This window comes from Penicillium taxi (genome assembly GCF_028828555.1).
Source record: "Penicillium taxi strain IBT 34144 chromosome Unknown utg000004l_segment0_segment0, whole genome shotgun sequence".
NCBI lineage: Eukaryota > Fungi > Ascomycota > Eurotiomycetes > Eurotiales > Aspergillaceae > Penicillium > Penicillium taxi.
The window spans coordinates 2,133,683-2,158,631 of record NW_026643206.1 but is presented as its reverse complement, the minus strand read 5'-3'; the positions used below and the strand labels follow the sequence as shown (position 1 = coordinate 2,158,631).

Genomic DNA, 24,949 nt, shown 5'->3' with positions numbered 1-24,949 from the left:
GTGATTTGGATGAGAATGGTTGAGAATTCTTTAGGGAGTTAATCTTATTCTCAAGATTTTGAAGCGGTTGGAGATAACTCTACTCGAGAACGAGAAGAATGTCATTTAAGATGTGATGGATATCAACCAATTTTTGAACCGAAAGACAAATACGTGGTTGGTTGTCGATTGCTTTTTGAAGGGGTTTCTGCCAGTACGCGACACAGTAAAACCATTCAATCGGGTCAATGTAAATACGAGCTCCTTAACCTGGAGCGAAGACCTTTTATCATAATTTACAGTGGACTGAGTACAGATGAAAATACGAGTTCATTTGATATTAGATTGAAGGGACAAGACATGTCGCGAATCCTCCACAGCTTTAACGCATGAGGCTCCCCGAAGGGAACCCTAGCCAAGCCATATAGGGAGACGCTGTCTATCTGCAGGGCCGGGAACGGAGGACTATCCAGGGAGAGCAAGGATAATCCTCAGCAAGCCTCCGTAGAGGAGCCATGGTTATAAAAATTTACATTAGTTAATGTAAACCTCTACTGATGATGAAGAAAGGAAAAGGAAGACTGGGGGCAGGACGACCGATATATATACCCTAAGAAAAAAAAACTAGAGAGCTAGTCCTAATTAGGACAGGGTAAATCATTAGTCCGAGTCACGTGTAACCCCGGTGTATCTCCAATAGGAAATAAGGGTTTAAGGGCTGGATCACAGCACGTGATATGCCTCAGGTTTTTGGCATGTGAAGGCCCCACTGGTTTATCTCAAACTTGAACGCCTGAGAATTGAGGCTTAAGGCTTGTTGGGAACCGGAAGCGGTGAAACGAGAACAGGACACTTTCCACTATTGTATACATTACAAGAGATTCGAGAGCTCGATATTTATACCTTTTGTCCAACATGATCTTCAAATCTAAAGGACCGAAGTTCAAGTTTGTAGTTAATAAGTAGTAATTTAGTAATCATTTCAGGGCCCATAGTACAATTAAACTGGTACGCCAAATCGATAATTGCCGCCCCCCGCCTCTTCCAATCATGGTTCAGAGGCACGAGACCATCATCTCCCTTAAAGTCTCATTCCTACCAATTCGATCTCTTTTCTTTTTGCCATATTGTACCCCCTTTCACCCCCTTCATCTTCATTAATCTTCCTTCTCCATCTCCCCTCTTTCTTGCATCACCCTGCAGATCTTCCCCGCTATCAATTGCGGCCCCCCCCCCCCAAAAAAATATAAAATGTTGAGCCTCTCAATGCCAAACTTTGTCTTAAAACACAAACTAATCTTGCCTAGTCCCATTTGGCCCCCCTGGCCTTCGTAGATTCTGATCTTCCTACACAGCGCTCGACTACGATCCCATCTCCCTTCCCCTTATCACACTCTTCACTATGGGTTCTCACTCGGACCTTCGGTACATCCCCCTCTCATACAACCCCGCAGACTCTCAAGCCTCTGCTTTGCGACTCATCTTGACAATCAACCCTGATTGGGATGGCCCTAATAACAAGATCGAGTTCGTGCGCTTCACCGACGGCATCACCAACACGGTGGGTTTTTCTCCGCCAGCACCACTCACCCTCGCCCCTGGGGCCTATAAGGGGCTCTTTCGCTCGAAAAGTCAATGATAACTAACCATATTTGATAGCTACTGAAAATTATCAACCGCAAGGCTGGTTTGACAGACGAGGAAATAGACAATGATGCTGTACTGATGCGCGCGTACGGAAATGGCACTGAGATCCTCATAGACCGAGAAAGTACGACTTTCTGACTCCCTCTGCGCCTTTATTGCCCGTGCGACATTGTGCTAAAAGTAAATTATTAGGAGAAACTACGTCTCACGCCCTTCTTGCCAGTCGCGGCCTTGCGCCTCCTCTTCTCGCACGTTTCAATAACGGCCTACTGTACCGATTTATTCGTGGCAAGCCCTGCAGTCATCAGGACCTGGTTACACCGCCGATTTTCCGAGGTGTTGCTCGTCAGTTGGGTCGCTGGCATGCAGTTCTCCCCGCCAATGCGACTAGCCCTGCTCCTGCTGATGAGGCCACTTCTGTAGCCAACTCCATTACCCTTACCGAAAAACAAGATCCGGAGTTCACGCTCATCCAGCCGCGTCGTGATGGTTCTATGTGGTCTGTGCTCCAGAAATGGGTTCTCGCTTTGCCCGCATCCACCCCAGAGCAGCAAGCTCGACGACTCAGCCTGCAGAAGGAACTTCAATGGGTTGTGGGACAGCTCGACGATGGAAAGGGTATTGGCGAAGACGGCGTGAGTATCTTGATCTAAATATATCGCAACAGAAACAGTCTGATTGACTTTCCTCTAGCTTGTTTTCTCACACTGCGACTTGCTTTGCGCCAATGTTATTGTCCTACCCATGAACGACAGCGAGCCTTCCGAAGAGGGTATCACCGCAGTGAACTTCATTGACTACGAGTATGCCGTCCCCGCACCTGCTGCCTTTGACATTGCCAACCACCTGGCTGAGTGGATCGGCTACGACTGCGATTACAACATGATCCCCACGCAATCAGTCCGCCGCGAGTTCCTGACCGAATATGTCAAGAGCTATTGCCAATACCGCGGTCTAGATGCTTCCTCCGAATCCGACATCGTCAGCAGATTGTATGGGGATGTTGACCGATTCCGTGGTATCCCCGGATTGTACTGGTATGTATATCTGATACACGACTTTCACGAACAAATATTGACATAAATCACGAAATCAGGGGTGTTTGGGCTCTTATCCAAGCACAGATTTCTCAAATCGACTTCGACTATGCCAACTACGCCGAACTCCGCCTGGGCGAGTACTGGGCCTGGAAGCGTGAGGTCGACGGCAGTCGGCAAAAGTCTGGCGAGGAAATTCCCCTCCGCGAGCAGCGCTGGCAGCTGGCATAGAGCGGATTACGGCAAAACAACAAATACACTAGTCTGCTTTTGATCTACGCTGACGACGCCTTTATTTTTCCCGGTCTTCTCTGGATATTATTTTGCTCCTCAAGCTTGGAACCTCAGGCTGGATTGTCCTTTTCCTCTTGGCCTCAAAATGGGAAAGAGGACCAATCGATTGCGCGATATGGGACCACGTGACAACAATTAACTTGCATAATTTACATCATTTTTTCAAGATTGTCTTTGTAGTTCTTCATATATTAACTTGATAGCTAGTCTTGCCTTTCATGGGACGCTTTTTTGACTTCTGTTTTTGTACTTTTCCTGCTTCGAAAATCTGGTGTTTGAATGATTTTATTCGAGTTACTGCATGCAGCACATACATGGCATTGAAGGTGATCCGGCATCAATTGATTGTTTAGATTAAAGATATTTCAATAGTCCGGGGTTAGTGGCCTAAATCCCCAGATATCCAATGTTCCAGACTCATGCTATAGGTATCGACCTCGCCCTTCCGTCATATCGTTTCTTTTCATCATAGTTCTCAGGGGCAGTGACTCGTAGACGAAGTTATATATCCTGAATTTTGTCGGATGGCATTTCGGTGACCTCTCTTCCACATGACTAAGGACTTCAACTGTCGTATTCGTGAAACGCATCGACGTGAGAACTTGGAGAATGAAAACAGTCGGCCAATCTGGATTTTCCATCTCGATGATAGTCCATATCGATATTTACCAAACTAATCTTCCACTATCCCTTGTACCACGTGGTGTTTATCGGGTAAGGCGTGGTGGCACTTACCGTCACTTAAAAGAAAACTTGTGGTATCATGTCGTAGCAGCCCAGAATGAACATACGTCCAAATCACCTCTATTGTCGTAGTTCCAAAGCCTAGAAGTCAACATACTAAGATGAATATGGCTTCTTATTGATGCATGGTTTGAAATGAATGCTGCTTCATTCTGAAGTCTTCATCGCAGCTTTATTTTCCCATCGAGAACTTCGAGCTTCGAATGCCAAGATTCTGACTCTGACTTGAGACTTACTGACTACGGTAGGTACTGTTATATTATCAACACCAACCCCACGCAACCTGCCTCAGAACCGGAGATCAATACTTGCACCAAATTCAACCGTCCAAAGGCTCTGGATCAGTTCCTCTCGAAGAATAGAACTCGAAAAGTGGCGACATACTTGTCATGTCGCACGGCTAAAACAAAAAGCGACCATCACAATTGTCTGATTGTGGTTGATCGTCGCAGCATCTTGTTCACATCAGATTTACAGATGGAATCCACGTGCTTAGAAAAGGAGGCTAATGGGAACACCTAGACTGTTGAAGACACGAGACTGCATAACTCTTTCTTCTATCTTCAAGAATCTTATTTCAATCATCTTCGGGTAAATACCCAAAATACTCACTCAGTCTGCCCTATTAATCTATCCAACCTTGGGGGTGACATTCGGTGGTATTAGCCAATGGTCAAAATCGCGCAGTATCGTGTCTTTAGCTGGTGTTTCACAACTGCACGATCCCTCTCATGGTCAAGCAAGCACATCCACTACCTTCATGGATCATGCTTCGAAAAGCAATCTTATCACCATTGGCAATCTCCACTCCTGGCTAGAAATAGGAAATTGTGCATTTCTGGGAGCTTGCACAATGATTTTCGATAATATTGGTCCTGATGCTGAGCACCAATCCCTCAACTTATAATCAGGTGACCCTAAGCTCACTCTCACTGCTGGGCAGCCAATCCAATCTACCTGAAAATCCTGGATGATGATCATTTTCCAGATAAAGCCTAGAAAGTAACAAGAAACAGGTGTGCTTTTGACTCACAGTTGGTAGTCGGCGCTAGATGTTTCGAAATTCAGTCTCCTTGACCGGAGATGGATCAGCTCTGCAAATTTGATAGATAGGCCCCGGATTGTCCTGTTTGCGATGGCGCTAGCCGGCTGATCTTCCATGTCTACATAGCATCAACTGCTGAAATCCAGAGATATCAGGAGATATCAGGAGACGGTTAGATCTATTCAGCATCTAGTTTCAATTATACGCCCTGATGAAACGAATGCAGCGACCAAATTAGCCTAATTCCTGCTGAATCCAGGGCCACAGCATCTCACTTCAGTGGAGAGATTGATCGTCCATCTCTATCATATACGTTTTAAAGCTCTATGCTATCCCTAATCTGTCGCTGGTAGGTAGTTGTAGTCCCCCTTCATAGTAACATTATGACTCTAGATCTAAGGATTCTTTATTACAGTTCAGGCTGGCGAGACACTTTCGTATGAGGATGCCTAGGTATCATCGAAATCAATCAACCTTTATTTCGTTCAATTCGTACTTGGATGTCCAAGTTTGATGTCATACGCAGCAGTTAGATCCTTTTTCCATCTGGTCATTTCTCAAGTTCCAGGACCCAGCCTCTGGATAGAGATCCTGTACAGTAACGTGAAGTCCAGTCGTACTGTCTGACTGTTGACTTGAGAAGACCCAAGCCATTGTTCCGTGAATTCTCCAATGAAGAAAGACTGTACTAGAGAGATCATGTGCTTATACAGATATCTCTCGACCTAAAAGAACAATCGGCATCACCAATAATTTGATGCATATCTCATGAGATCTGCCTTAGGCGGCACTGACTCAAAGCTTGAACCGACATGAAAATTCAACCCAGCTCAGCTTGGATTGCCATCCAAGTTCTGCAGTCTATCTTTGATGTAACTGGCATCATGGTTTCCATCCTCATCCACGTATTTTTGGAGGACGATATTCCGCATGAGCCGTCGAGGTGCGCGGCGTCCAGTGAAGAGTTCAAACTGGGCAAAACCTTGCTCAGGGAGAACGTCAAGACCATCCATGGGAACCCAGCCCCGGTGCGACAGAGCACGTATTTGTTTCATGAGTGGTGTGTGGAGGGGTTTGTATGCCAGCTAATAACATGTTAGCGAGAATAAGAGTTGTTATACAGACTGGGACCTACGTCGATGACAACACCCCCTGTCGGGCTTTCAAGCCACTGGCATGGCACGTTAAAATTAGGAGCTGGCTGACCGCCGATACTATGAGCCGGGATACCAGATACAATGATAGTCGGTTGTTTGTAGTCGACTGGCCAAGGATCGCCTAGTGAGCTTAAGGTCATGACCCTTGGGCGCCCGTCGCTTCTTCCTTGTTCAGTCAAGTGGCGTTCTTGGCGATTGTAATGATGGGCAAGCTTCTCGGCATTTGCGAGAGTTTTATTCCAAACAAAGATGTTCTGCACCCCAAGGTGGATCATCGAGTATATAGCTGCGCGGGCCATGCCACCAGAACCGATAACAAGACCGGTTGTGGAAGGACACACAGCATTCGCAGGTGAAAGACCTCGGCGGATGCAGTTGCAGATACCGATCCAATCAGTATTATCGCCATGTAAACCCACGACGGGACCAGCCCGGCATTTTTCGATACCTACTGGGAGTTGGGGATCGAATGTATCCATATCTCGGATAGGAATGAGGGTGTTGACAGCACCGATCGCTTGGGCATGCGGTGACATGGAATGTAGGAGAGGAATGACTTCGGTTTTGTAGGGTAAACTGACACTTGAGCCGCCAAAGAACTGATTCTGGACAAGATCGTTCAATCCACGAAGAGTAGGTGACTGGTAAAGCGAATATTGATGAGGCATCCCGCACAGCTTAAAGGCCGTGTTATGCATGGCGGGTGACATACTGTAGGTGACATTGACACCAAAAACGTAAAATCGCATCGGATCCACTGTGAATGAGCTGTAAAGGGCCTGTTGAGCTTCACGGGCAGTAATTGACGAACGCATTTCTGTTGGACTTTCATGAATTAGGGCTGGATGCGTGACTGGCGTCAAAATAGGATTGCAACAACGAGATTTGCGACCAAGGGGCCCGGTGTTATAGGCGATTAAAGGAAGTGCCCCAGGAAGATTTCGAACACGGGATCGGAAACTTTCAACGGCAAAGTTGTCTTCCATCTTCTCAGCTGGTTGGCAGATCCGGACCATATCACATCCTATTCGCTTTGCGCGTTCATAAATCTTCATGTATTCCTCTCCATCCCAGCCACCAGGTAGAGAGCGGAATGCCTCGAAATGGCCAATGACACTCGTGCATCCTTTGAACCTCACAATTTCAGAGACCAAACTCTCATCACGAGAGAGATCAACGGTCACAAAAGCTGGTGCGAGTCGTAGGCCATGGAAGACTAGATGGAAGTAAGACTCATTGGTAGTCTGGGCTGGAGAAGCAGACCCTTTCGTGACATGGCCATCGACGTGATATATAAGCGGCACAATAATATGCCGACGAATGATGGACACAACTTGGCTAATACTATCGTGTAGGTTGGCATTTGACTTTTGCTGGTATTTCTCTGACATATCCCAAGGGGTTGATAGCTCATCTGAGAAGCTTCCCATGTCGATTACTAGCTCAAAAGCATCTGAGCCGTATTCCAGTTCTTCAATATCAAGGGGCTGTTCACACAGTGCGGAGAATGGGACTGAGATTGCAGAGGTATATGATCGAGCTTGGACTGGTAACAGCGATAGTGGGAAAGAGGCGTGCTGGCGAGTCAACACCGTGACATCATTAGTAACAAAGGCGATGAAACGAAGGAAGTCTCTCTGGAGCCGCTTCAAGGTCAAAAATGGTGAATGTGCGTGTGTCGGCCCTGGGGATGGAATGTGGCCTTCTTTTACTGAATTGTCTCCGTTAGTAGGTTCGGAGAGGTTGAAGAATTCCAAATTTGACAATCCTCGGTAAACTGGACCGCTCAGCAGCAAGAAGAGCCGCACTTTCTCAGTATTCCACTTTTTTAGGTAGGATTGGATGTTATCGGGATCTCGAGTGACATGGATGACCGGATGACTTTGTGCATAATCTCTCAGTAGTTCCTGGGCACAACTCTCCAGTCCACCGCCACATACGATAACACACCCTTCCTTGTTATCCTCAAGCATGGATTGGAAGACCCGTACTTCTTGCTGTCGATTTTCATTGTCCTTTTTGAACTCGGCGCGCGAGCAGCCCGTCACCTGGTGAAAGTAATGGTCGGCATCAATCAAGCGGCGTCCAGAAGATGTCGCAAGAATCACAGCTAAACTGGATTTCCCTGTACCTCGAATCCCGACAAGTACGATGGAGGCCTTTGGACTGAAGTTTCGCGGAGTTTGGAAGGGGTGATTACTGATGGGAACAGGAGTTGCGTTGGTTGAGATCGACTGACTGTGTGAATTGCCACACGTATCAGGCTGCTCACTAGGTTGGCGCGAGTTAGATTGCGAGTATGTTCGATCAAATGCCTTCCATGAAGCTATCCTGGAACTTTCTTTTCTCCTCTCATCAGAATCGGAAGGCTCAGACAATTTGCGCTTTGGTGGGCGCACCAAGACGGACATTGCATGAGTGTTAGTGAATTAAGGGGATGAGCATGTCGTCAGATAAGCGTAGACTTGAGCCAAGGCTTGGATCCCTGCAAGCTAAGGGGTGGTAAGAAGCCGGTGGGGGATGAAGCCGAATTGGTGTTAAGACGAATGGAGATTGCGGGGTGCAGAATTAGTAAATCTGTTTGAAGATACGGTATTATAACCGGGGCGGCCAATCGCTCTGCCGGCTGGTATTTTTTCCATTTTTCCTTCCCCGCGGGGTGAGCTTCATGCAATGCAGACTTGTTAGGTCCTGGCGATTATGAGGAACAATAACGGAATTATACCTATATTTAAAGACTGAATAGTCCAAATACTTCGGGAATACAAAATATATGATAATCAAAATTAAAATAAACCAAAATCTTACTGTATTGGTCTCTGCAAAAGTCTAGAAACATTTTGCCTTCAAAGACTTTACCGCTAGCGGATCAGAGCCGAGGTTGACCTTCCTGCTGACAACTGCATTATCCGACTCACTCATCCTAGTCATCCACGTACTCCGTATTCTACGGGGTAACAAAACCCTATTCAACCAGTCTTGCACGGTCCTTTTTTCTCCGGTGGGGGCAAATCGTTCATGGAGACCACCATTTGACTGCCCCATCGGCAAAAGGTTCACCAGAATCTTCACCCTCATCGCATAGCAGTATCATGCGTCTGACACCGCCCGGTGGAAAATCGAATCTGTCACAATGTCCTCCGACCTTCGCCAGGCCACCGGTGCGGGTAAGGGAAAGCGACATTTGAACTCCGACGATCAAGACAACAGAATACTGGAGGATTCTGCAGTGCAGCCTAAACGACAGCGCGTTTCGCGAGCATGCGACAGCTGCCGCTCTAAAAAGGACAAGTGCGATGGAGTACAACCCGTGTGCTCAACGTGCGCATCGCTATGCCGACCCTGCACCTACAAGGCCAACCCCAAGAAACGAGGCCTACCGACAGGTTATATTCGGTCGCTTGAGCTGCTATGGGGGCTGGTATTCCAGAAAATACAGGGCAGTGAAGATGTGATGCGCGCATTAATGAGGTCCATCAACCTTCCCAGTCATCTCGCTACAATGGGCAAGGAAGCCGAAGGATCGGATACGTTACTATCTTCCTTCAAAAACAGTACAGTCTTGAGGGACATTGAGCGAATATTGGTGGTACTGGAGCTACCAGAGGAAGAGAGGGAGCGCAACCTCCAATTAATCAGCGATGAGCACACACCCTTGGATATCGATAGAATTCTTGCCTCGTCCGAGGCTCATGAATGGCAACTTCCAGAAGGGTTGGAGCAACGAGAGACTCCCCTCCCCGGCGTATCGCCATCACGATTATCAATCGTTGGCGCTGCTCCTCTGAAGACTTCAGCGCATCATAATCGAGACTCTGGCGTACAAACTTTGCCAGACGATCTTCACTCTTCATCAGTCTCCCTAAACCCGCCCCTTCAATCGACCTCAAATAAAGCTCCCATTCAGCTCCCCTATAACGCATGGCCACTTCTCGACATTTACTTCTCATACACGCAATGCTGGTTTCCCATTCTGGAAAAGCATGACATCCTCCGAACAGGATTTCAATATACTGAAGGTGATGTTTATGTTACACGTACAACGCCTGGCTCTGGAGATCACGCTGCTTTATGGGCCGTCTTGACTCTTGCCTCACTCCAAGATGCATCCATTACTGCGACCCGCGATAATAACCACCAACCAGAACGAATTAACTCTTCGCAACTGTACAGTACCGCCAGAGAACTGATTCCCGCCGAGAATGGCCCGTTTGAACTTGGGCATGTTCAAGCGCTACTCATATTGTCTTTAATAAAGTTTGGTCAGAAGGAGTGGACTTCTGCTTGGATGCTGGTCGGACATGCCGTGCGAATTGCGCAAACCTTGGGTCTTGACCAACCAAGATCTCCTGCGCAAGGCAAGCAACTAGGCCGGGCGCAACATGTATTTCTAGGATGCTTCGTTCTCGAAACACTGATCGCGCAACAGACGTCACAATGTCCCTCGCTACGGAAAGACGATTTGACTAGGGTAGGGTGTATCAACGAGGACGGACTGGAGGAATGGCACCCATGGGAAGACCAGACTGGCCTTCGACCGTCACAGTCATCCCGAGCTTCAATGCAGCGTGGACCACTCCATGCACTCAGCACTTTTAATCGTCTTGTTTCTCTGGTTTCGATTCTGAACGATCTGTGTTACCTCAAACAAGATCCTACTATTTCCAGATCACAGCTCGAGTCACTAGGGATTCAGCTACAGCGCTGGGTAACAGATCTGCCGAGGAGTTATCGTGTTGATCTGCAAAGTCGACCAATCAAACTGGCCTCTCCCCATATTTTCAGCCTCGAGATGACATATCAGGGCATTGTTTCCGCCCTCAGCCTGCAGATCGCATTACGGGAGAGTGATCAGAACATCCCCGACATGCCCCATAAAGCTCTTGCAATTGAAAGCTCAAAGCACTTGCTTTCACTCCTTCAAATATACATGGAAAACTACAGCTTCTCGGCCACCTTTCCAACATTTGGCATCATACTATTATTCTGTCTCCCACATACATACTCTCGGGAACCTATATCAGATCTTGACATGGGCATGCGGAACAAGATCCAATCATTTTCATCTCATCTAGCGCAGCTCTGGTCGGTTTCAAATCGGCCCAATACCAACCAGATTTCCATGCAAATGAGTCAGGCGGCTATCACCTCCCCGGCTACGTCTCAAAAACTGCGAGTGTCAGCGTCGGAAGACTCTACACATAGGCATGGCCTACCACCCATATCCACTCCTCAGGGGCAAGTTCAACAAACCCCACTCCTGACATCTACACCTGACCACTACCTTTCAGCCCCGTGGCTCAGAGTCACTCAAAATATAGAAGATGGAAGTATGATTTCCACCCCTACTCCACCATCTTTGTCCACCGCTGGCGGTGTCTCTGAGGTATCGCTACCAGGACAATTGGACGGTGGGATCGAAAGTGGACGCCATCAGGCATCAGCCAAATCTCATAACGGGCCAGCGATAATGTCTGACCTTGGAACGCCGTTTCCTTCAGGCCCACAATACCATCCGGCATTCCCAGATCCAGCCCTTAGTCTTGGCCATTATGTCGAGATGGATGGATATGGGCCACCATCACGACGGCAACGAATTGCTCCTGATTTAGACGCATTGTTTGACGAGCTGGCATCGTTAGATGGTGCTGAAAAGTGAGTCTGCCAACTTTGTATTTACTCGTTAAATTACTAATTCATCCATGAAAGGGTCGACAATCAACCCGAGTTCATGCAAAATCTTGGGTTTGTGTCCGAAAGCGCGGTTCCGGAGATTTACTCCTTTCCGAGTCAAATTGAACCTTTCTTGCTAGCGCAGACGCAACAGATGCCTCGAAACGGATCTACCGTTCCTCGGCGAGAATCATAACAGCTGAGCATGGTAGGCACTCCGAAGAGGTGACATGAAATTCTTTAATGAAGACTCTTCTCTTATGACTGCCGCCGGTCGGCACCAGTTGATGAGCCTGGCCACACATTTGGTACACGGCCACTTGCGAGACAGGTGTAGTTGCACGGAGCTTGGAAAAAAGGGGTATACTTCTAAGCAGCATGACAATTCCGTCGAAAGACTCAAGATTTGCAGATAATAGACTATATCGGAATCAATAAAAGACATCAATAAAGTATCCAGTAGTTTCGGAGAGCCCCATAATAATGTCTATATGTACACACAAATTCCCGAAATCTCAGATTCATTTTGAATCCACCCTTTTGAAAAAAAAAAAAAAAGCCGCTTACAGAGCAGTCTTATCATCCTTCTCCAATTCCTTGAAGTTAAGCGCAACATGCTCAACCGCAACCTTATACCCATGAACTCCCAAACCAACAATAATGCCCGAAGCCTTATCACTAAAATAAGAGTGATGTCTCCAAGGCTCGCGCGCATGGACGTTGCTCACATGCAACTCAATGAAGGGAATCGATACGCCGAGCAACGCATCGCGGATAGCGACGGACGTGTGCGTGTATGCGCCGGGGTTGATAATGATTCCGTCGACATTGCCCCGCGCAGCCTGGATACGGTCAACAATTGCGCCTTCGTGGTTGGACTGGAAGTGCTCCAGGGTTGCGCCTAGGCTTTTAGCTTGGGACTTTGCGCTGGCTTCGACTTCGGGAAGGGTCGTTGAGCCGTAAATGTGGGGTTCTCGGGTTCCCAGTAGGTTGAGGTTGGGACCGTTGATTAGGAGGATTGATTTGACCATTGTCAATTGTGGTGGCTGTGATTGGTATTGAAATTTTGACTGATGGAATGGAGTATAGTATGGTTTCTAGAATGGAGAGGAGGCTAGATAGGAAGAAATAAATAATGGATTAAATTGATATCCGTCTGTTTCTCCGCATTTTTAATCGCCCCTCAGCGGCTGAGCACTTTACCGCATGGACGTTCCATAGTTCGAGTAATAAAACAGAGGTAAATTTCCGTACGAACTGAGGTTGCTACGATTAATCCTGTGTCGGTCTGTGAGAGCTTCGTTAGTTATTACCATTTGAAGTGTATAAGCGCGTCTGGATTTACTCTCCTTGCCTAATATTTCAAGGTAAGTTCCCTGATCTTCCTAAGAATTAGAGATTTGAGCTCAGTCCAAATGGCTGGACATCAGATGAAATAGAGCCCCGCTGGCTAAAAAAGATATTCATTCCTATGACTACTTGACATACAGTATGGTTAACTGACGTCCTCATATCCATTCAGAATCGGTTTATTCATTTCCTCAATCCCCTCTCTAGAAGGCTAAGACCAAGGACATGGCGATTGTGGCGGATTTTCTGGCCTTCCGTAATATTTTTGAATCAGAGCTCCATCTTATCTCTTTGAAGTATCGTTCCTACCCTTCATCCTTGAAACTAAAAAAATGTAGACCAAGCGTCGAGCAGCCTGCCCATGGTATTCATCCATCCACGGCTCTGGGAAAGTAGCCCTGACCTATCTATTTTGAAGTGCTCTATGTATGTATAGAACTCAGGTCACGTCACCTAATATCTTGAGGAGGTTCACCTATTATGTTACTTGGATACCTCTGACATTCAGCTGTTGATCAAAATATTCAAAACTCGGTAAGATGGAATTCACGGGCGAGTGCCCTAACCGAGTCCATACATCACATAAATGCGATAAATCTTAACTTTACATGCCAACCATCAGGGCTGGTATGAGGATCATGCTTTGCATACTCTAGATATGTACTTATCCTAGTAAATTGATAAATTTTCAGAAACTCATAGGACATAATCTGCCTGAGAAATAAGGCATCCAGGATACTTCATTAGGAAATATTGATCGCTGGGCAACTAAAGCCACCTGGGTAGAGGTAAAATGGAATCAAAGAGTCACCTGAGCAGGATCCTTCCAAGGGCTTAAAAACTTGTGATCTAAAGTGGAATGTAATCGAAAGGAGGGAAGCGATGCAATAAGTAAAGGATAGGTATTATAGTTAGTAGGTAATTGTTAATAACTACTTGCCCACTCTTTATGCTCTTGATGGAACCATAAACTTATCCTACCATCATAACACATAAGTATCAGCTTGATTTAAGAACAATCGCCAGCGTCCTACTCCATACTCCATACTCTTTAAAAATGACCATGTGTGAAGGACCCACAGTGGAGAGCTACGATAAGCCTGATCGGCTAGCAACGGTGCGATCCCCGACCATTTTGCAACGACAACTCACTCAACCCCAATCCACCTCCTCCAGACCTATTCAGCATCTACAAGTCGCCCATCTAGATCATCGTTCAATCTTGAGCTATACCAGAATCGCTCCGCTGAGCCACACATTCCAACACCCTCCGCCATGGCTGTTGACCCTCTCTCACAAGATGAGCTGAATGAAATATATACCTTTGCGGTGGACCTCGGCCGCAAAGCTGGAAAGATACTGATGGACCGTATCGAGATGCGGATCTCTAGAAGCGAGGCTCAATCGCAGAAATTTGAGGAAAAGGAGAATGCCGTTGATATCGTGACTCAGACCGATGAGGGTAAGAAGATATCTAGTCGTGGAGGGATCTTCGTACTGCTTGCAGAGCTAACTGTGATATCGATATAGATGTTGAACTATTTATCCGGACAGCTCTTCAGACTAAATATCCCAAGCACAAGTTCGTCGTCTTCTTACCCCGCACTTCGTACAACCAAGTTAACCTCCACCCCAGATTTCTCGGCGAGGAAAGCTATGCCAAAGGCCAGTCGCGCGATTACCTTATTGACGAACATCCGACATGGTGTGTCGATCCACTAGATGGTACATCGAACCCCAAACACCAATCTAATATTCCCGAGGCTAATCAACATCTCAGGAACCGTCAACTACACCCACATCTTCCCCATGTTCTGCGTCTCAATCGCCCTCATCGTCCAACACCGCCCCGTAATCGGAGTCATCTACCAGCCCTTCACAAACCAACTCTTCTCCTCCTGCACCGGCCGTGGTGCCTGGCTCAACGAGACACGCCGGCTGCCACTCATCCAAAACCCGTCTATCCCACCCATGCCAGCTAATGCACCGTCACAATGTATCTTCTCTTGTGAATGGGGCAAGGACCGCCGTGATATACCGGACGGAAATATGCATCGTAAGATCGAGAGCTTTGTGAACATGGCTGCGGAGTTGGGCTCGCGTAATGGGAAGGGTGGTATGGTGCATGGTATGCGCAGCTTGGGTAGTGCTACCCTTGATTTGGCATACGTAGCTATGGGATCATTTGATATTTGGTGGGAAGGCGGCTGTTGGGAGTGGTAAGTTCCAGACTTCAATCAATAAACGAGTTTCTCCCTGCTCATTGATTACTAGGGATGTTGCGGCTGGATTTGCGATTCTTCTTGAAGCTGGTGGGTTGATCACTACTGCTAACCCACCTGAGAATGTGGACACTGCTCCTATTGAAGAAGTGCGCATGGGAAGCCGGTTGTATCTCGCTATCAGGTACGTTTTGCCATATCTCGTTTACGACACTCTTAACTAACTTGTGTCTAGACCTGCTGGCCCCTCAGACACTGAAACTGGCCGCGAGTCACAGGAACGTACAGTGCGGGAAGTTTGGCGGCGGGTCCGTCACCTTGAATATACACGCCCTGGGGCTTAAGAGTCCCGTAGAACAACCAATGTACAGGTTTTGGTTATCTCAAATAACTTCAACGTCAATATTGTCCATATTGTCTTGTCCATATTGTCTATATACTAGGTGCACTGAAGATCATTTGGAGGTCAAAGTCATATAATTCGTAATCAGCGCCATCCATCTATAACCAAGGCAAGTGTCCTATATATATTCCATAATAATCACAGGTTAGACCTAGTGGCCGCTGCTCTCTTGGCCACAGACCCGTTGACAAGTTCTTTCACCTGCTCAACTAAAGCAGGATTACCAACAATATCCTCGCCAGTCCAGAGACGAGCCTGCTCAAGACCCTGCCAGACCAGAGCCTCTGAGCCCAGAATAACCTTCCAACCACCCACCGAAGCCAGCTCAGCAATCTCCGTCCAAGGAACGGGGTGGTAACACATCTCAAGAATGACACCCTCCTGCTTAGCCGCATCAGCGGCAGTGCCCAGGAAAGCCTGGATGACAGCACGAGCTTTGATCTCCTCAACAGTCTTGGGCGGGTAGTTGGGAATACCAGAGACAATAGCAGATGGGGATTCGAGCTTAGCGGCCTCGGCAGGGTCAGTCACATGTATGATAGGAGCCTGGGTAATAGGGTCTGGGTTACGCTGGCGGTCCTCAGCAATGATGGCGGCGACCTCGCTTGCGTCACGGTTGACAACGTAAATACGGCTTGAGCCGAGCCAGCGGCGCATGACATAGATCGCTGTGCGGGCGGTACCACCACCGCCAATGATGAGAGCGGGCCGGCCGCGGAAGCGTGACGGATCTGGTGCGTTCTGGGTCAATGCCTCGCGGATACCGTCGCAGTCGGTGTTTGTGCCGACTAGCTGGCGCTGGCCGGTTATTGGGTCGTTGCGCAAGAAGATAGTGTTACAAGCGCCTGCTTGGGTTGCGTGTTCGGTTAGGTCATCTAGGTGTGGCATAATGGCGACCTTGTGCGGCATTGTTACGGATGATCCGACGAACTTGGGGTTGGCGCGGATTGTGGCTAGGAACTTTTCGATCGGTGGGGATCGTGTGAATGGTGGTGGGTAGGTTTCTGATGTGCCTGTTACGCTGGATAGCGGGATCTGTGTCCAGTTAAGTCCGAGGGAGCTGTATACAGTCTGGTGAAGGGGTGGTGACATGGAGTTTAGTAGTGGGTGGCCATAGAGGTAGGCCACGCCATCCAGATTGACAGGGCTGGTGATGGGCTCCTCTGGTTGTTGTGTAGAGGTTGTGACTTGAGGTGCGGCCATTTTGAATGGATGATTTTAATTTTGACGAGAATAGAGAATGATATTATCGTAGGAGGGATTGGTGGTTTTATAAATTTATGAAGAGGTGGGGAAGTATGAAGTAATCGAAGTACCATATAACTAGTTCATAAAGGTACAGCCGCGGGGCGGAGAAACACTTTTCTCTTCCCATTCTAAACATAGTGAACGCTGCAACTAGTTACGAGTCCCAAATATCTATTCTTAAATCCTAATGGGATCTCATCTCCATACGGTCTAGGGCTAAGCGCTTTGCCCAAACACGCCCCTTTACCCCACGGGGAAATCCTTCTATGCAGAGTTTTTGGATCCAATCAGATTATGTTAGTTTCACCAAATTGCCCAATCAGATACACGGGACAAATACGATGCCTGTGACTTAATCTACGCGTGGATCTCAGATCAGCCCTGCCGGCCTTGTGTTCTTCCATTTGTAAAATGTCTATGATTGGTCGCTTTATCGTGGCTTGAGTCCAAATGAAACAAACCACGTGACCTGGGGTACCCCGGATTCGAGATTGTAGCAAGTCACATGTTCCATTCGACTTTTCTGGACTCACCGGAGCCACTTTTACACACTTCTTAACCTTTTTTCTTGGTATCTCTTCCTACCAAGGGCTTGGCTTCTGCTCGGCCTACTTAACATCTAACACTTCGTTTTGCCGGCCCTTAACCAGGTCATGTGAAAAGGCTAAAAGCAGTTATTTCTGCGCTATGTCTTTCTCCGCCTCCACTTCTCCACGAAGTTCGAGATTTTCATTTGCCCCTGTGGACCTCACGGGGGTGAACCCCAGATTTTCTCTTCTCCGCCGACCCTCCTGTAAAGAGTATTTAGATCGCCCCGTTCCTCTAGCTGTTCTCTCTTTTTTTCTTCATCCAACTCCTTGATAATCTCTTCTCCCCCTTAAAGAGGCAACAGTCCTCTTCATTAAGGGCCGCACCCTCCTCTGCGTATCAATTGCAGTCGCATCTTCTTTTTATCTTTGATACTCCATTCCAGCCACAATGGGTATCTTGTCATTGACCGAGGATCGGCCGACGCCAAAGGCTGTCTACAATTGGCGGATCTACCTATTGGCTGCAGTCGCCTCATGCACCTCCTGCATGATCGGATATGACAGTGCCTTCATTGGTACTACTCTATCTCTGGATTCTTTCAAGGCCGAATTCGGCTTCAATGATATGTCCACAACTGAGAGGAACCTCGTGAGCGCCAACATCGTTTCCCTCTACCAAGCTGGCGCCTTCTTCGGTGCCCTCTTCGGTTTCCCTCTCGGTCATTTCTATGGTCGCAAGATTGCGCTGTCCGTTTCTGCCCTAGTTTTCATGCTGGGCGCTGGTCTTATGCTCGGTGCCAATGGCGATCGTGGCCTGGGTCTGATTTACGGTGGCAGAGTCCTGGCTGGTGTAGGTGTTGGCGCTGGTTCCAACATCACTCCTATCTATATCTCTGAACTGTCTCCTCCAGCTATCCGAGGTCGACTTGTAGGTGTATATGAGTTGGGATGGCAAATTGGCGGACTTGTGGGCTTCTGGATCAACGTAAGTTTGCTTTGCATGAAACTCAATATTTATAATATGCTAACCTCTGTAGTATGGTGTTTCCGAGACCTTGGCTCCTAGTCATAAGCAATGGATTATTCCATTTGCCGTTCAACTCATCCCTCCTGGACTTTTGTTGATGGGTGTTTTCTTCATCCGCGAGTCCCCTCGCTGGTTGTTCATGCGCGGTAATCGTGAGAAGGCCATCAAGAACCTCTGCTGGATTCGCCAACTGCCCCAGGATGACATATACATGATTGAAGAAATCGGTGCTATCGACCAGGCTTTGGAAGAGCAGCGCTCAACCGTTGGTCTCGGCTTCTGGCAGCCTTTCAAGGCCGTCGGCAAGAATAAAAAAGTCCAGTGGCGTCTGTTCCTGGGCACCATGCTGTTCTTCTGGCAAAATGGTTCGGGTATCAATGCTATAAACTATTACTCTCCTACTGTCTTCAAGGTAAGCCCCTTTTGAGTTTACTCTTCTTCAATCACCTAGACACTAACGTCCCTCTGCAGGCTATCGGTCTTACTGGTACCAACACTAGTCTTTTCACTACGGGCATATTCGGCGTCGTCAAGACTGTGGCTACCTTCATCTGGCTCCTATACTTGATCGATCGCTTTGGACGCCGCAACCTTTTGCTGTACGGATCCCTCGGTGGCTCCATCTGCATGTGGATCGTCGGCGCATACATCAAGGTCGCCAATCCGGCCAAGCACCCCAGAACTCACATGAGCAGCGGTGGCATCATGGCCATGGCATTCTTCTACCTCTGGACAATATGCTACACTCCAAGTTGGAACGGAACCCCATGGGTCCTCAACTCAGAGATGTTCGACCCGAACGTCCGATCCCTAGCCCAGGCCTCCGCCGCCGCATCAAACTGGCTCTGGAACTTCCTCGTCTCACGCTTCACCCCGCAGATGTTCGCCTCAATGGGCTACGGGGTCTTCTTCTTCTTCGCCTCCCTGATGCTCTGCTCAATGGTCTTTGTCTTCTTCCTGATCCCCGAGACCAAGGGTATTCCCCTTGAATCTATGGATGCTCTCTTTGAGATCAAGCCTGTCTGGGTCGCTCACAAGCAGACTATTTCTCGTATTCAAGAGGAAGAGGCTCAATTCCGTCACGAGATTGAGGATTCGGGTCTTGCTGCTTCCAAGATAGATAATGAGCAGATTGAACATGCTAAAGCCGATCCCGGAAAGTTTGCATGATTATGTTGTTTTATGATTTTGATTTTTTACTTTGGTTCTTGGATAAAAGGATATGAATTGTAATGAATGTATATAGCGAATGCAATGCCTTACGACTTATATAATCTCCATCATTACCGCCGTCATAAACCTTGAAACTAGACATCTGAAAGACAGCAAAAACCCAGTTCTTTCTCCAAGCGATTGGATAAACCAAAGCATTTGATGAAAAAAGAGGTGCACATCGGCCGGGGGTAGTGTAAGCCCAGTGACATACGGTGTGGTCAGAGCCTGTGCAAGCACAGGAACTGACCACTAGGTGTAAAAAATAAGATGATCTTTATACATCAATTCTTGGTATCCAGGTGGAAGTTTTTTCTTCCAAGAGGACAAAAGAAAGAAAGAGGGAGAGGGGAGTTTGGAAGGGAAGGGGGTGGTTAACGGACTCACCTGCTTACTCTCCATACAATCGTAGTTGTTCGGGGTCACCACAAGGCCACACTCGCCAGCATATCCCAGTGGAAGAAAGTGGAAATAGGATAGCCGAGTGGTAATTTGAGTGGACCGAGTCGACCCCGCCTCAACTACCCAAGGTCACACTCGCCAGCACATCCCCTGTGTAGATGTAGAGAGTAGGATGGATGTACAAGGAACATGCTCCAAGTTTGAGTGGACCGAGACGACGCGTGTTGACCACTAAAGTCCAGGTCCGCAACGGAAAATGGAAGAGCTAGGAACGAATTCACGTAGCCAAGGGTGGTCAAATGGTCATGTTAACAAAAACTCCGTCGGCCACCTATTGAGGCAGCCGCAAGACTGGCATCTAGTGTGAACACCAGCCTTCCACCCCGAGTGTGGCAAGAGCCCAAATGCGTCATGTTAACAAACTCAAGTCAGCCGAAGCCAAGAGCCTGGTGCCTAGTGTGAACACCATTCTCCCACCCAAATAGTCCTGGCAGGATCTTATCAGAGTGGCAAGAGCTACGAGTGGTAACAAAACTCCAGACGACCACCCTCAATAAAGGTGGCCGAGAGTCTGATGCCTAGTGTGAACACCAGATATCCCACTCTGAATGTCGGAATGTGGTAAACCCAGGAGGACCGAAGTCACTGGGATCAGAGTGGCAAGAGCCCGATTCGTTTATCAAAACTTTTATAATAAAAGCCCGAGTCAGCCGGCCATAACGAACGGCAGACACCCACCTGACAGAGTAGGACCAAAGCCACTGGATCTGTCAGATGGAAAGAGTCACAATGTTTCAAGATTGTGATTTTGACAAAACTCCAGACAATCAGCAATTGGTCGAAAATCTAGCATCGCATTGTGTATGGCAGACTCCCACGCTGACAGAGCAGGACATTGGTAAAGTCACTGGGTATCAAGGGTGGCAAGAGCACGAATCGTGATGAAACCAAAACTATATCAGCACCTTCACAGGTTGCCGAGAGCGTCTGGCGCCGAAGCGTACTTAGGACCTCCCATCTGAATAACCCCGGATCATATCAACAGGATTATCAAAAGGCAATAGTTGCGAAATTTGTTCGCCTCGTGTGACCAAAACTATGTCAGTGTACCTAGAAAAAGGATTACTGAGAGACCTGACGCATAGTATGTACGTCAGATCTATTTCCATCTCTGAATATTCCTGAATCAAATCAACGGGATGTGACAGAGTGGAAGTATAGTCACGCAAGGTCGTCGACCGTCGTGTTACTCACTCTTTGCGTTGAGTGGTAAATGGTTGTCGTGTCAACCAAAACTAAGTCAGCCAACCTGATAAGAAAGCTGAGAGTCCAGTGCCTTGTGTGAACACTGGGCTCCCACCCTGAATAGTGTCGAGGATCTACCAGAGTAGCATAGCCACGAGTAGTCGGTTAGTTGAGTAGTCTGGACTTTGTATGCAGGTGTGTGTGTGCTGGGGAGAAAGAAAACAGAAACAAATGAGGTGGGTAACAGTGATGAGCGACGGTGATAAAGAAAGTAAATAAGTAAGAAAAGAGCAGTAATGAAGAACGAAAACAAATAACAGAAAAGATTTCGAAAGAAAATACAGTGGAGGGGTGATGGAGAAGAGAGAAAAAAAAAGTGAGGAAAGCTGGGAGACGGTCCTTTTAAGGGTCGAAAAACGCGTGCATGTCAACAGTAAATGACCTCATAGATGAATTATTTCCAGGCACCACCTAGTAACTTTGTTACAATTGTCGACATATATTAAAATTGAATATCATGATGTTTCTCTGTCATTTTATCGAATTATCTGAGTTGTAGCTTTCATGACTCAGCCAGTGAAGCTATAGTTAGAAATTGAAAATTACCTACACTACCTTTGATTACTTGATCGAGGAACAGCGGAGAATTATACAGGCAGTTCCATAAGTCTGTTCCTAATAAGACAATGACTACAGATTTGATTTGAAAATGGTGCTCACGACTACCAAAGCTCGTGATATAAGTCTCTGTTGAGCTCGTCTTCTAATATCATTTCGTAGATCTTTTGGTCCCTTAGTACCAACATGGAAGAGTCTAACAGCTAAGCTTGTGGAACTACCTGCTAACATTTGAGAAGGCACTGTCAATGAATATCTAGGTATTTTACCACCTCGATCTTGCTCGACTACTCATGATAAACCCATTAAGCCAACGGATCAACTGCAATATCGACCGGCTGACCAGTCTGCATTGCCTTCTGGATAGCCTCACAGACGACCAAAGCACGCAAACCCTCCTCCCCAGTACAACTAGGCTCAGCCACGCCCCTCACAACATCCACGAAATGGGCAATCTGAAGATCAAAGGGGGCCACATTATCGGGCAGATCAATCTTATCAATGGTCAATGGCTGCGACCAGCTCTTCTCCGGCTTCCCGTCATAACTCCAGCGCGTAAGATCCGGCACGCTAAGCGAAGCCTCCGATCCAAAGATGCGATAGAAATCTGACCCATTATCCGTAGGTACAATCATCGGGTTCTCACCCGTGCCAACCTCGAAGCTATGCGGCGAAGGCGTAGCATCACAAACAAGGAACGTACCCACGACATCAGAAGCAAAGCGGAGCGTGAGTGCAGCACCCTCATCTGCATCGTGAGGCTTCGGCCGTTGTGGGGTGATCCGCTCCGCCTGCACACGAACTATGGGCCCGAATAAGTGGTGCATGAGGTCAATATCATGGACGAGGTTGATGGGAATTACACCGCCGCCTCGATCCCGAGATGCGTGCCATTCTGTCGGCGATGCAAAGTACGAATCTGGCTTGTAGAGTGTCCAGAGGCCGTTGACCGCAATGAGACGGCCTAGAGACCCTGCATCAAGAATGGACTTGGTGGCACGTACGTAGGGATTGAAGCGGCGGTGGTGACCAGCTAGAATCTTGAGATGCGCATGCTCGGGCGCTTTGGCAAATTCCAACAGTGAGCGGCCTGTTTCCAGGGTATCGCTCACAGGCTTCTCGAGGAGAATGTGAATTCCACCTGCTAGTAGCTCTTTTGCTACTGGGACATGTGTATTATTTGGAGTGCATATTATAGCTGCCTCTGGGCGGTTCGGTGATGCTAGTAATGCTGCTATGGAGGGATAGTAGTCTGTTTTCAATTCGGAAGCTGTGGCTGGGCCTGTAGGTGCGGGATCAACAAGTCCAACTAGCTCTGCTGAGGGGTTTTTGACGACGGAGTGAGCATGACGAGGTCCAATTATACCTGCGCCAATGATGGCAATTTTAACAGACATTATAATTTGTTTTGTTTTGGAGATATCAAGATGAAACTGTCAAGAATCAAAGGTCAGGATACAAGTACTCTGGATTCGGATTGAGACGTACCAACTGAATTGGGGTAGGCGACAGATATAAATACTCGTGGTTTTTAATGACTCAGAATGAAAGAACCTTGAATGCTGCAGTCTTGGCAACATAAACGAACTGTTAACCAGTACTACTTTAGTTACTTCAACTAAAATTCCGGGGTAAATGAATTATGTAATAAAGTGGGGGGTAGGCGGATAAACGCTTTCAACTAGAAAGTCTTAGCCGGCTGATATCCCACCTTTTAGAGGCGAAATTTGAAAAGGTCCAGAATTACAATCAGCCATTGCACCCTCATTCGTTAAGGGAAGTACGTTTAGTCGCTCCTTATTCAGCTCAGCCATTATCCGCATAAGTCCCGTAATTGTTTAGTTTGTTCATCTTACAATTTCAAATTTCTCTGCATTTCTTGTCCTTATATCGAGTCTCCTATCCATCTGCGCATTTACTCGCCTTCCATTCATATATATAAATCTCCATATATAGCAACCGTCATTATGGTCATCAACCGCCCCGGCATCGCATCCATGTCCCTGGGTCGCCCCGGCATCCACGACCTCCCAGGCAAGCTGATGCAAGCTGCTGCACATGGCTTCGAGGGCATTGAGCTATTTTTCGACGATCTAGACTTCTACGCTCAACGCACATTTAACGGTGACCACCTTGCAGCCGCACACGCCACCCGGCGGTTATGCGAGCGCCTCGGCATGGTCATCATCTGCCTGCAGCCCTTCTCCATGTACGAGGGACTGATTGACCGAGCTGAGACTGACCGTCTCCTGCACGATAAGCTCCCCAAGTGGTTCCCCCTAGCGCGGGCGCTAGGCACAGACTTGATCCAGGTCCCCTCGAACTTCCTCGGGCCGGACCCCGAGACCGGAAAGGCGCGGACGACAGCTGATCGCACCGTGATTGTGAACGACCTGCAGCGTCTTGCTGATTTGGGAGCTGGTGCTGGATTTCGCTTCGTTTACGAGGCTCTCTGTTGGGGTGACCATGTCGATACCTGGGAGGCCTCTTGGGAGATTGTCCGTGATGTGGACCGCTCCAACTTCGGACTATGCTTAGACTCATTTAATATTGCTGGTCGTGTATATGCTGATCCGGCCTCACCAACCGGTTGCACACCAAATGCCGCTGCTGATCTCGCCGCCTCGCTGGAGCGTTTGCGGACTGCTAATATCGACCCCGCCAAGATCTTCTATGTGCAGCTTGTTGATGGTGAGCGCCTTACTTCTCCTCTTGATGAGAAGCATCCCTTCCATGTGGCTGGTCAGCCCGTCCGCATGTCCTGGTCACGAAATGCTCGTCTGTTTCCGTTCGAGGAGGAGCGTGGTGGGTATCTGCCTATCTTGGATGTCGCGCGTGTCTTCTTTGAAGACCTCAAGTTTAAGGGCTGGGTCTCTCTCGAATTGTTTAGCCGCACATTGGCTAACACTGACCCATTTACTCCGGCTGATCATGCCCGCCGTGGTATTGAGTCTTATAACAAGGCTGCTGAGATCTTCCAATGGGAGGGTCAAGAGAAAAAAACAGTCACAATGGTTCCAGAATATATCCCTGGGCCCGCTCCTCAGCATCATCTGTGAAGAGATGATTAATGGCACGATTTATCCTACTTTAACTTGATATGTATATAGTTTTTT

General features: G+C 47.8%; 9 protein-coding genes across 9 annotated transcripts; 5 read left to right on the top strand and 4 right to left on the bottom strand.

Annotated features, from left to right (window-relative positions):
- Nucleotides 1-1,381: 1,381 nt before the first annotated feature.
- On the top strand, nucleotides 1,382-2,894 carry N7495_005714 (putative ethanolamine kinase; the record flags this gene model as incomplete). The annotated part of the gene is made up of 5 exons (XM_057208365.1): nucleotides 1,382-1,540; nucleotides 1,639-1,750; nucleotides 1,819-2,261; nucleotides 2,320-2,663; nucleotides 2,723-2,894. 5 exons carry the CDS (start codon nucleotides 1,382-1,384, stop codon nucleotides 2,892-2,894), a joined length of 1,230 nt encoding a protein of 409 aa, XP_057062139.1.
- A 2,682-nt stretch (nucleotides 2,895-5,576) lies between these two features.
- N7495_005713 (putative quinate pathway repressor protein QutR) lies at nucleotides 5,577-8,314 on the bottom strand (the record flags this gene model as incomplete). Its single annotated transcript, XM_057208364.1, has 2 exons — nucleotides 5,577-5,831; nucleotides 5,882-8,314. The coding sequence occupies 2 exons, from the start codon at nucleotides 8,312-8,314 to the stop codon at nucleotides 5,577-5,579; spliced, it is 2,688 nt and encodes an 895-aa protein (XP_057062138.1).
- A 722-nt stretch (nucleotides 8,315-9,036) lies between these two features.
- On the top strand, nucleotides 9,037-11,772 carry N7495_005712 (putative C6 transcription factor QutA; the record flags this gene model as incomplete). The annotated part of the gene is made up of 2 exons (XM_057208363.1): nucleotides 9,037-11,558; nucleotides 11,613-11,772. 2 exons carry the CDS (start codon nucleotides 9,037-9,039, stop codon nucleotides 11,770-11,772), a joined length of 2,682 nt encoding a protein of 893 aa, XP_057062137.1.
- Nucleotides 11,773-12,139: 367 nt separating this feature from the next.
- Nucleotides 12,140-12,607, bottom strand: N7495_005711 (type II 3-dehydroquinate dehydratase; the record flags this gene model as incomplete). Its single annotated transcript, XM_057208362.1, has 1 exon — nucleotides 12,140-12,607. The coding sequence occupies one exon, from the start codon at nucleotides 12,605-12,607 to the stop codon at nucleotides 12,140-12,142; it is 468 nt and encodes a 155-aa protein (XP_057062136.1).
- A 1,594-nt stretch (nucleotides 12,608-14,201) lies between these two features.
- On the top strand, nucleotides 14,202-15,492 carry N7495_005710 (inositol monophosphatase family protein; the record flags this gene model as incomplete). Its single annotated transcript, XM_057208361.1, has 5 exons — nucleotides 14,202-14,388; nucleotides 14,457-14,651; nucleotides 14,707-15,145; nucleotides 15,201-15,332; nucleotides 15,384-15,492. 5 exons carry the CDS (start codon nucleotides 14,202-14,204, stop codon nucleotides 15,490-15,492), a joined length of 1,062 nt encoding a protein of 353 aa, XP_057062135.1.
- Nucleotides 15,493-15,689: 197 nt separating this feature from the next.
- Nucleotides 15,690-16,754, bottom strand: N7495_005709 (shikimate dehydrogenase family protein; the record flags this gene model as incomplete). Its single annotated transcript, XM_057208360.1, has 1 exon — nucleotides 15,690-16,754. One exon carries the CDS (start codon nucleotides 16,752-16,754, stop codon nucleotides 15,690-15,692), a length of 1,065 nt encoding a protein of 354 aa, XP_057062134.1.
- Nucleotides 16,755-17,777: 1,023 nt separating this feature from the next.
- N7495_005708 (sugar porter family MFS transporter) lies at nucleotides 17,778-19,526 on the top strand (the record flags this gene model as incomplete). The annotated part of the gene is made up of 3 exons (XM_057208359.1): nucleotides 17,778-18,314; nucleotides 18,367-18,768; nucleotides 18,828-19,526. 3 exons carry the CDS (start codon nucleotides 17,778-17,780, stop codon nucleotides 19,524-19,526), a joined length of 1,638 nt encoding a protein of 545 aa, XP_057062133.1.
- A 2,612-nt stretch (nucleotides 19,527-22,138) lies between these two features.
- Nucleotides 22,139-23,230, bottom strand: N7495_005707 (Gfo/Idh/MocA family protein; the record flags this gene model as incomplete). Its single annotated transcript, XM_057208358.1, has 1 exon — nucleotides 22,139-23,230. One exon carries the CDS (start codon nucleotides 23,228-23,230, stop codon nucleotides 22,139-22,141), a length of 1,092 nt encoding a protein of 363 aa, XP_057062132.1.
- A 570-nt stretch (nucleotides 23,231-23,800) lies between these two features.
- N7495_005706 (sugar phosphate isomerase/epimerase family protein) lies at nucleotides 23,801-24,892 on the top strand (the record flags this gene model as incomplete). Its single annotated transcript, XM_057208357.1, has 1 exon — nucleotides 23,801-24,892. The coding sequence occupies one exon, from the start codon at nucleotides 23,801-23,803 to the stop codon at nucleotides 24,890-24,892; it is 1,092 nt and encodes a 363-aa protein (XP_057062131.1).
- Between the last annotated feature and the right edge of the window lie 57 nt (nucleotides 24,893-24,949).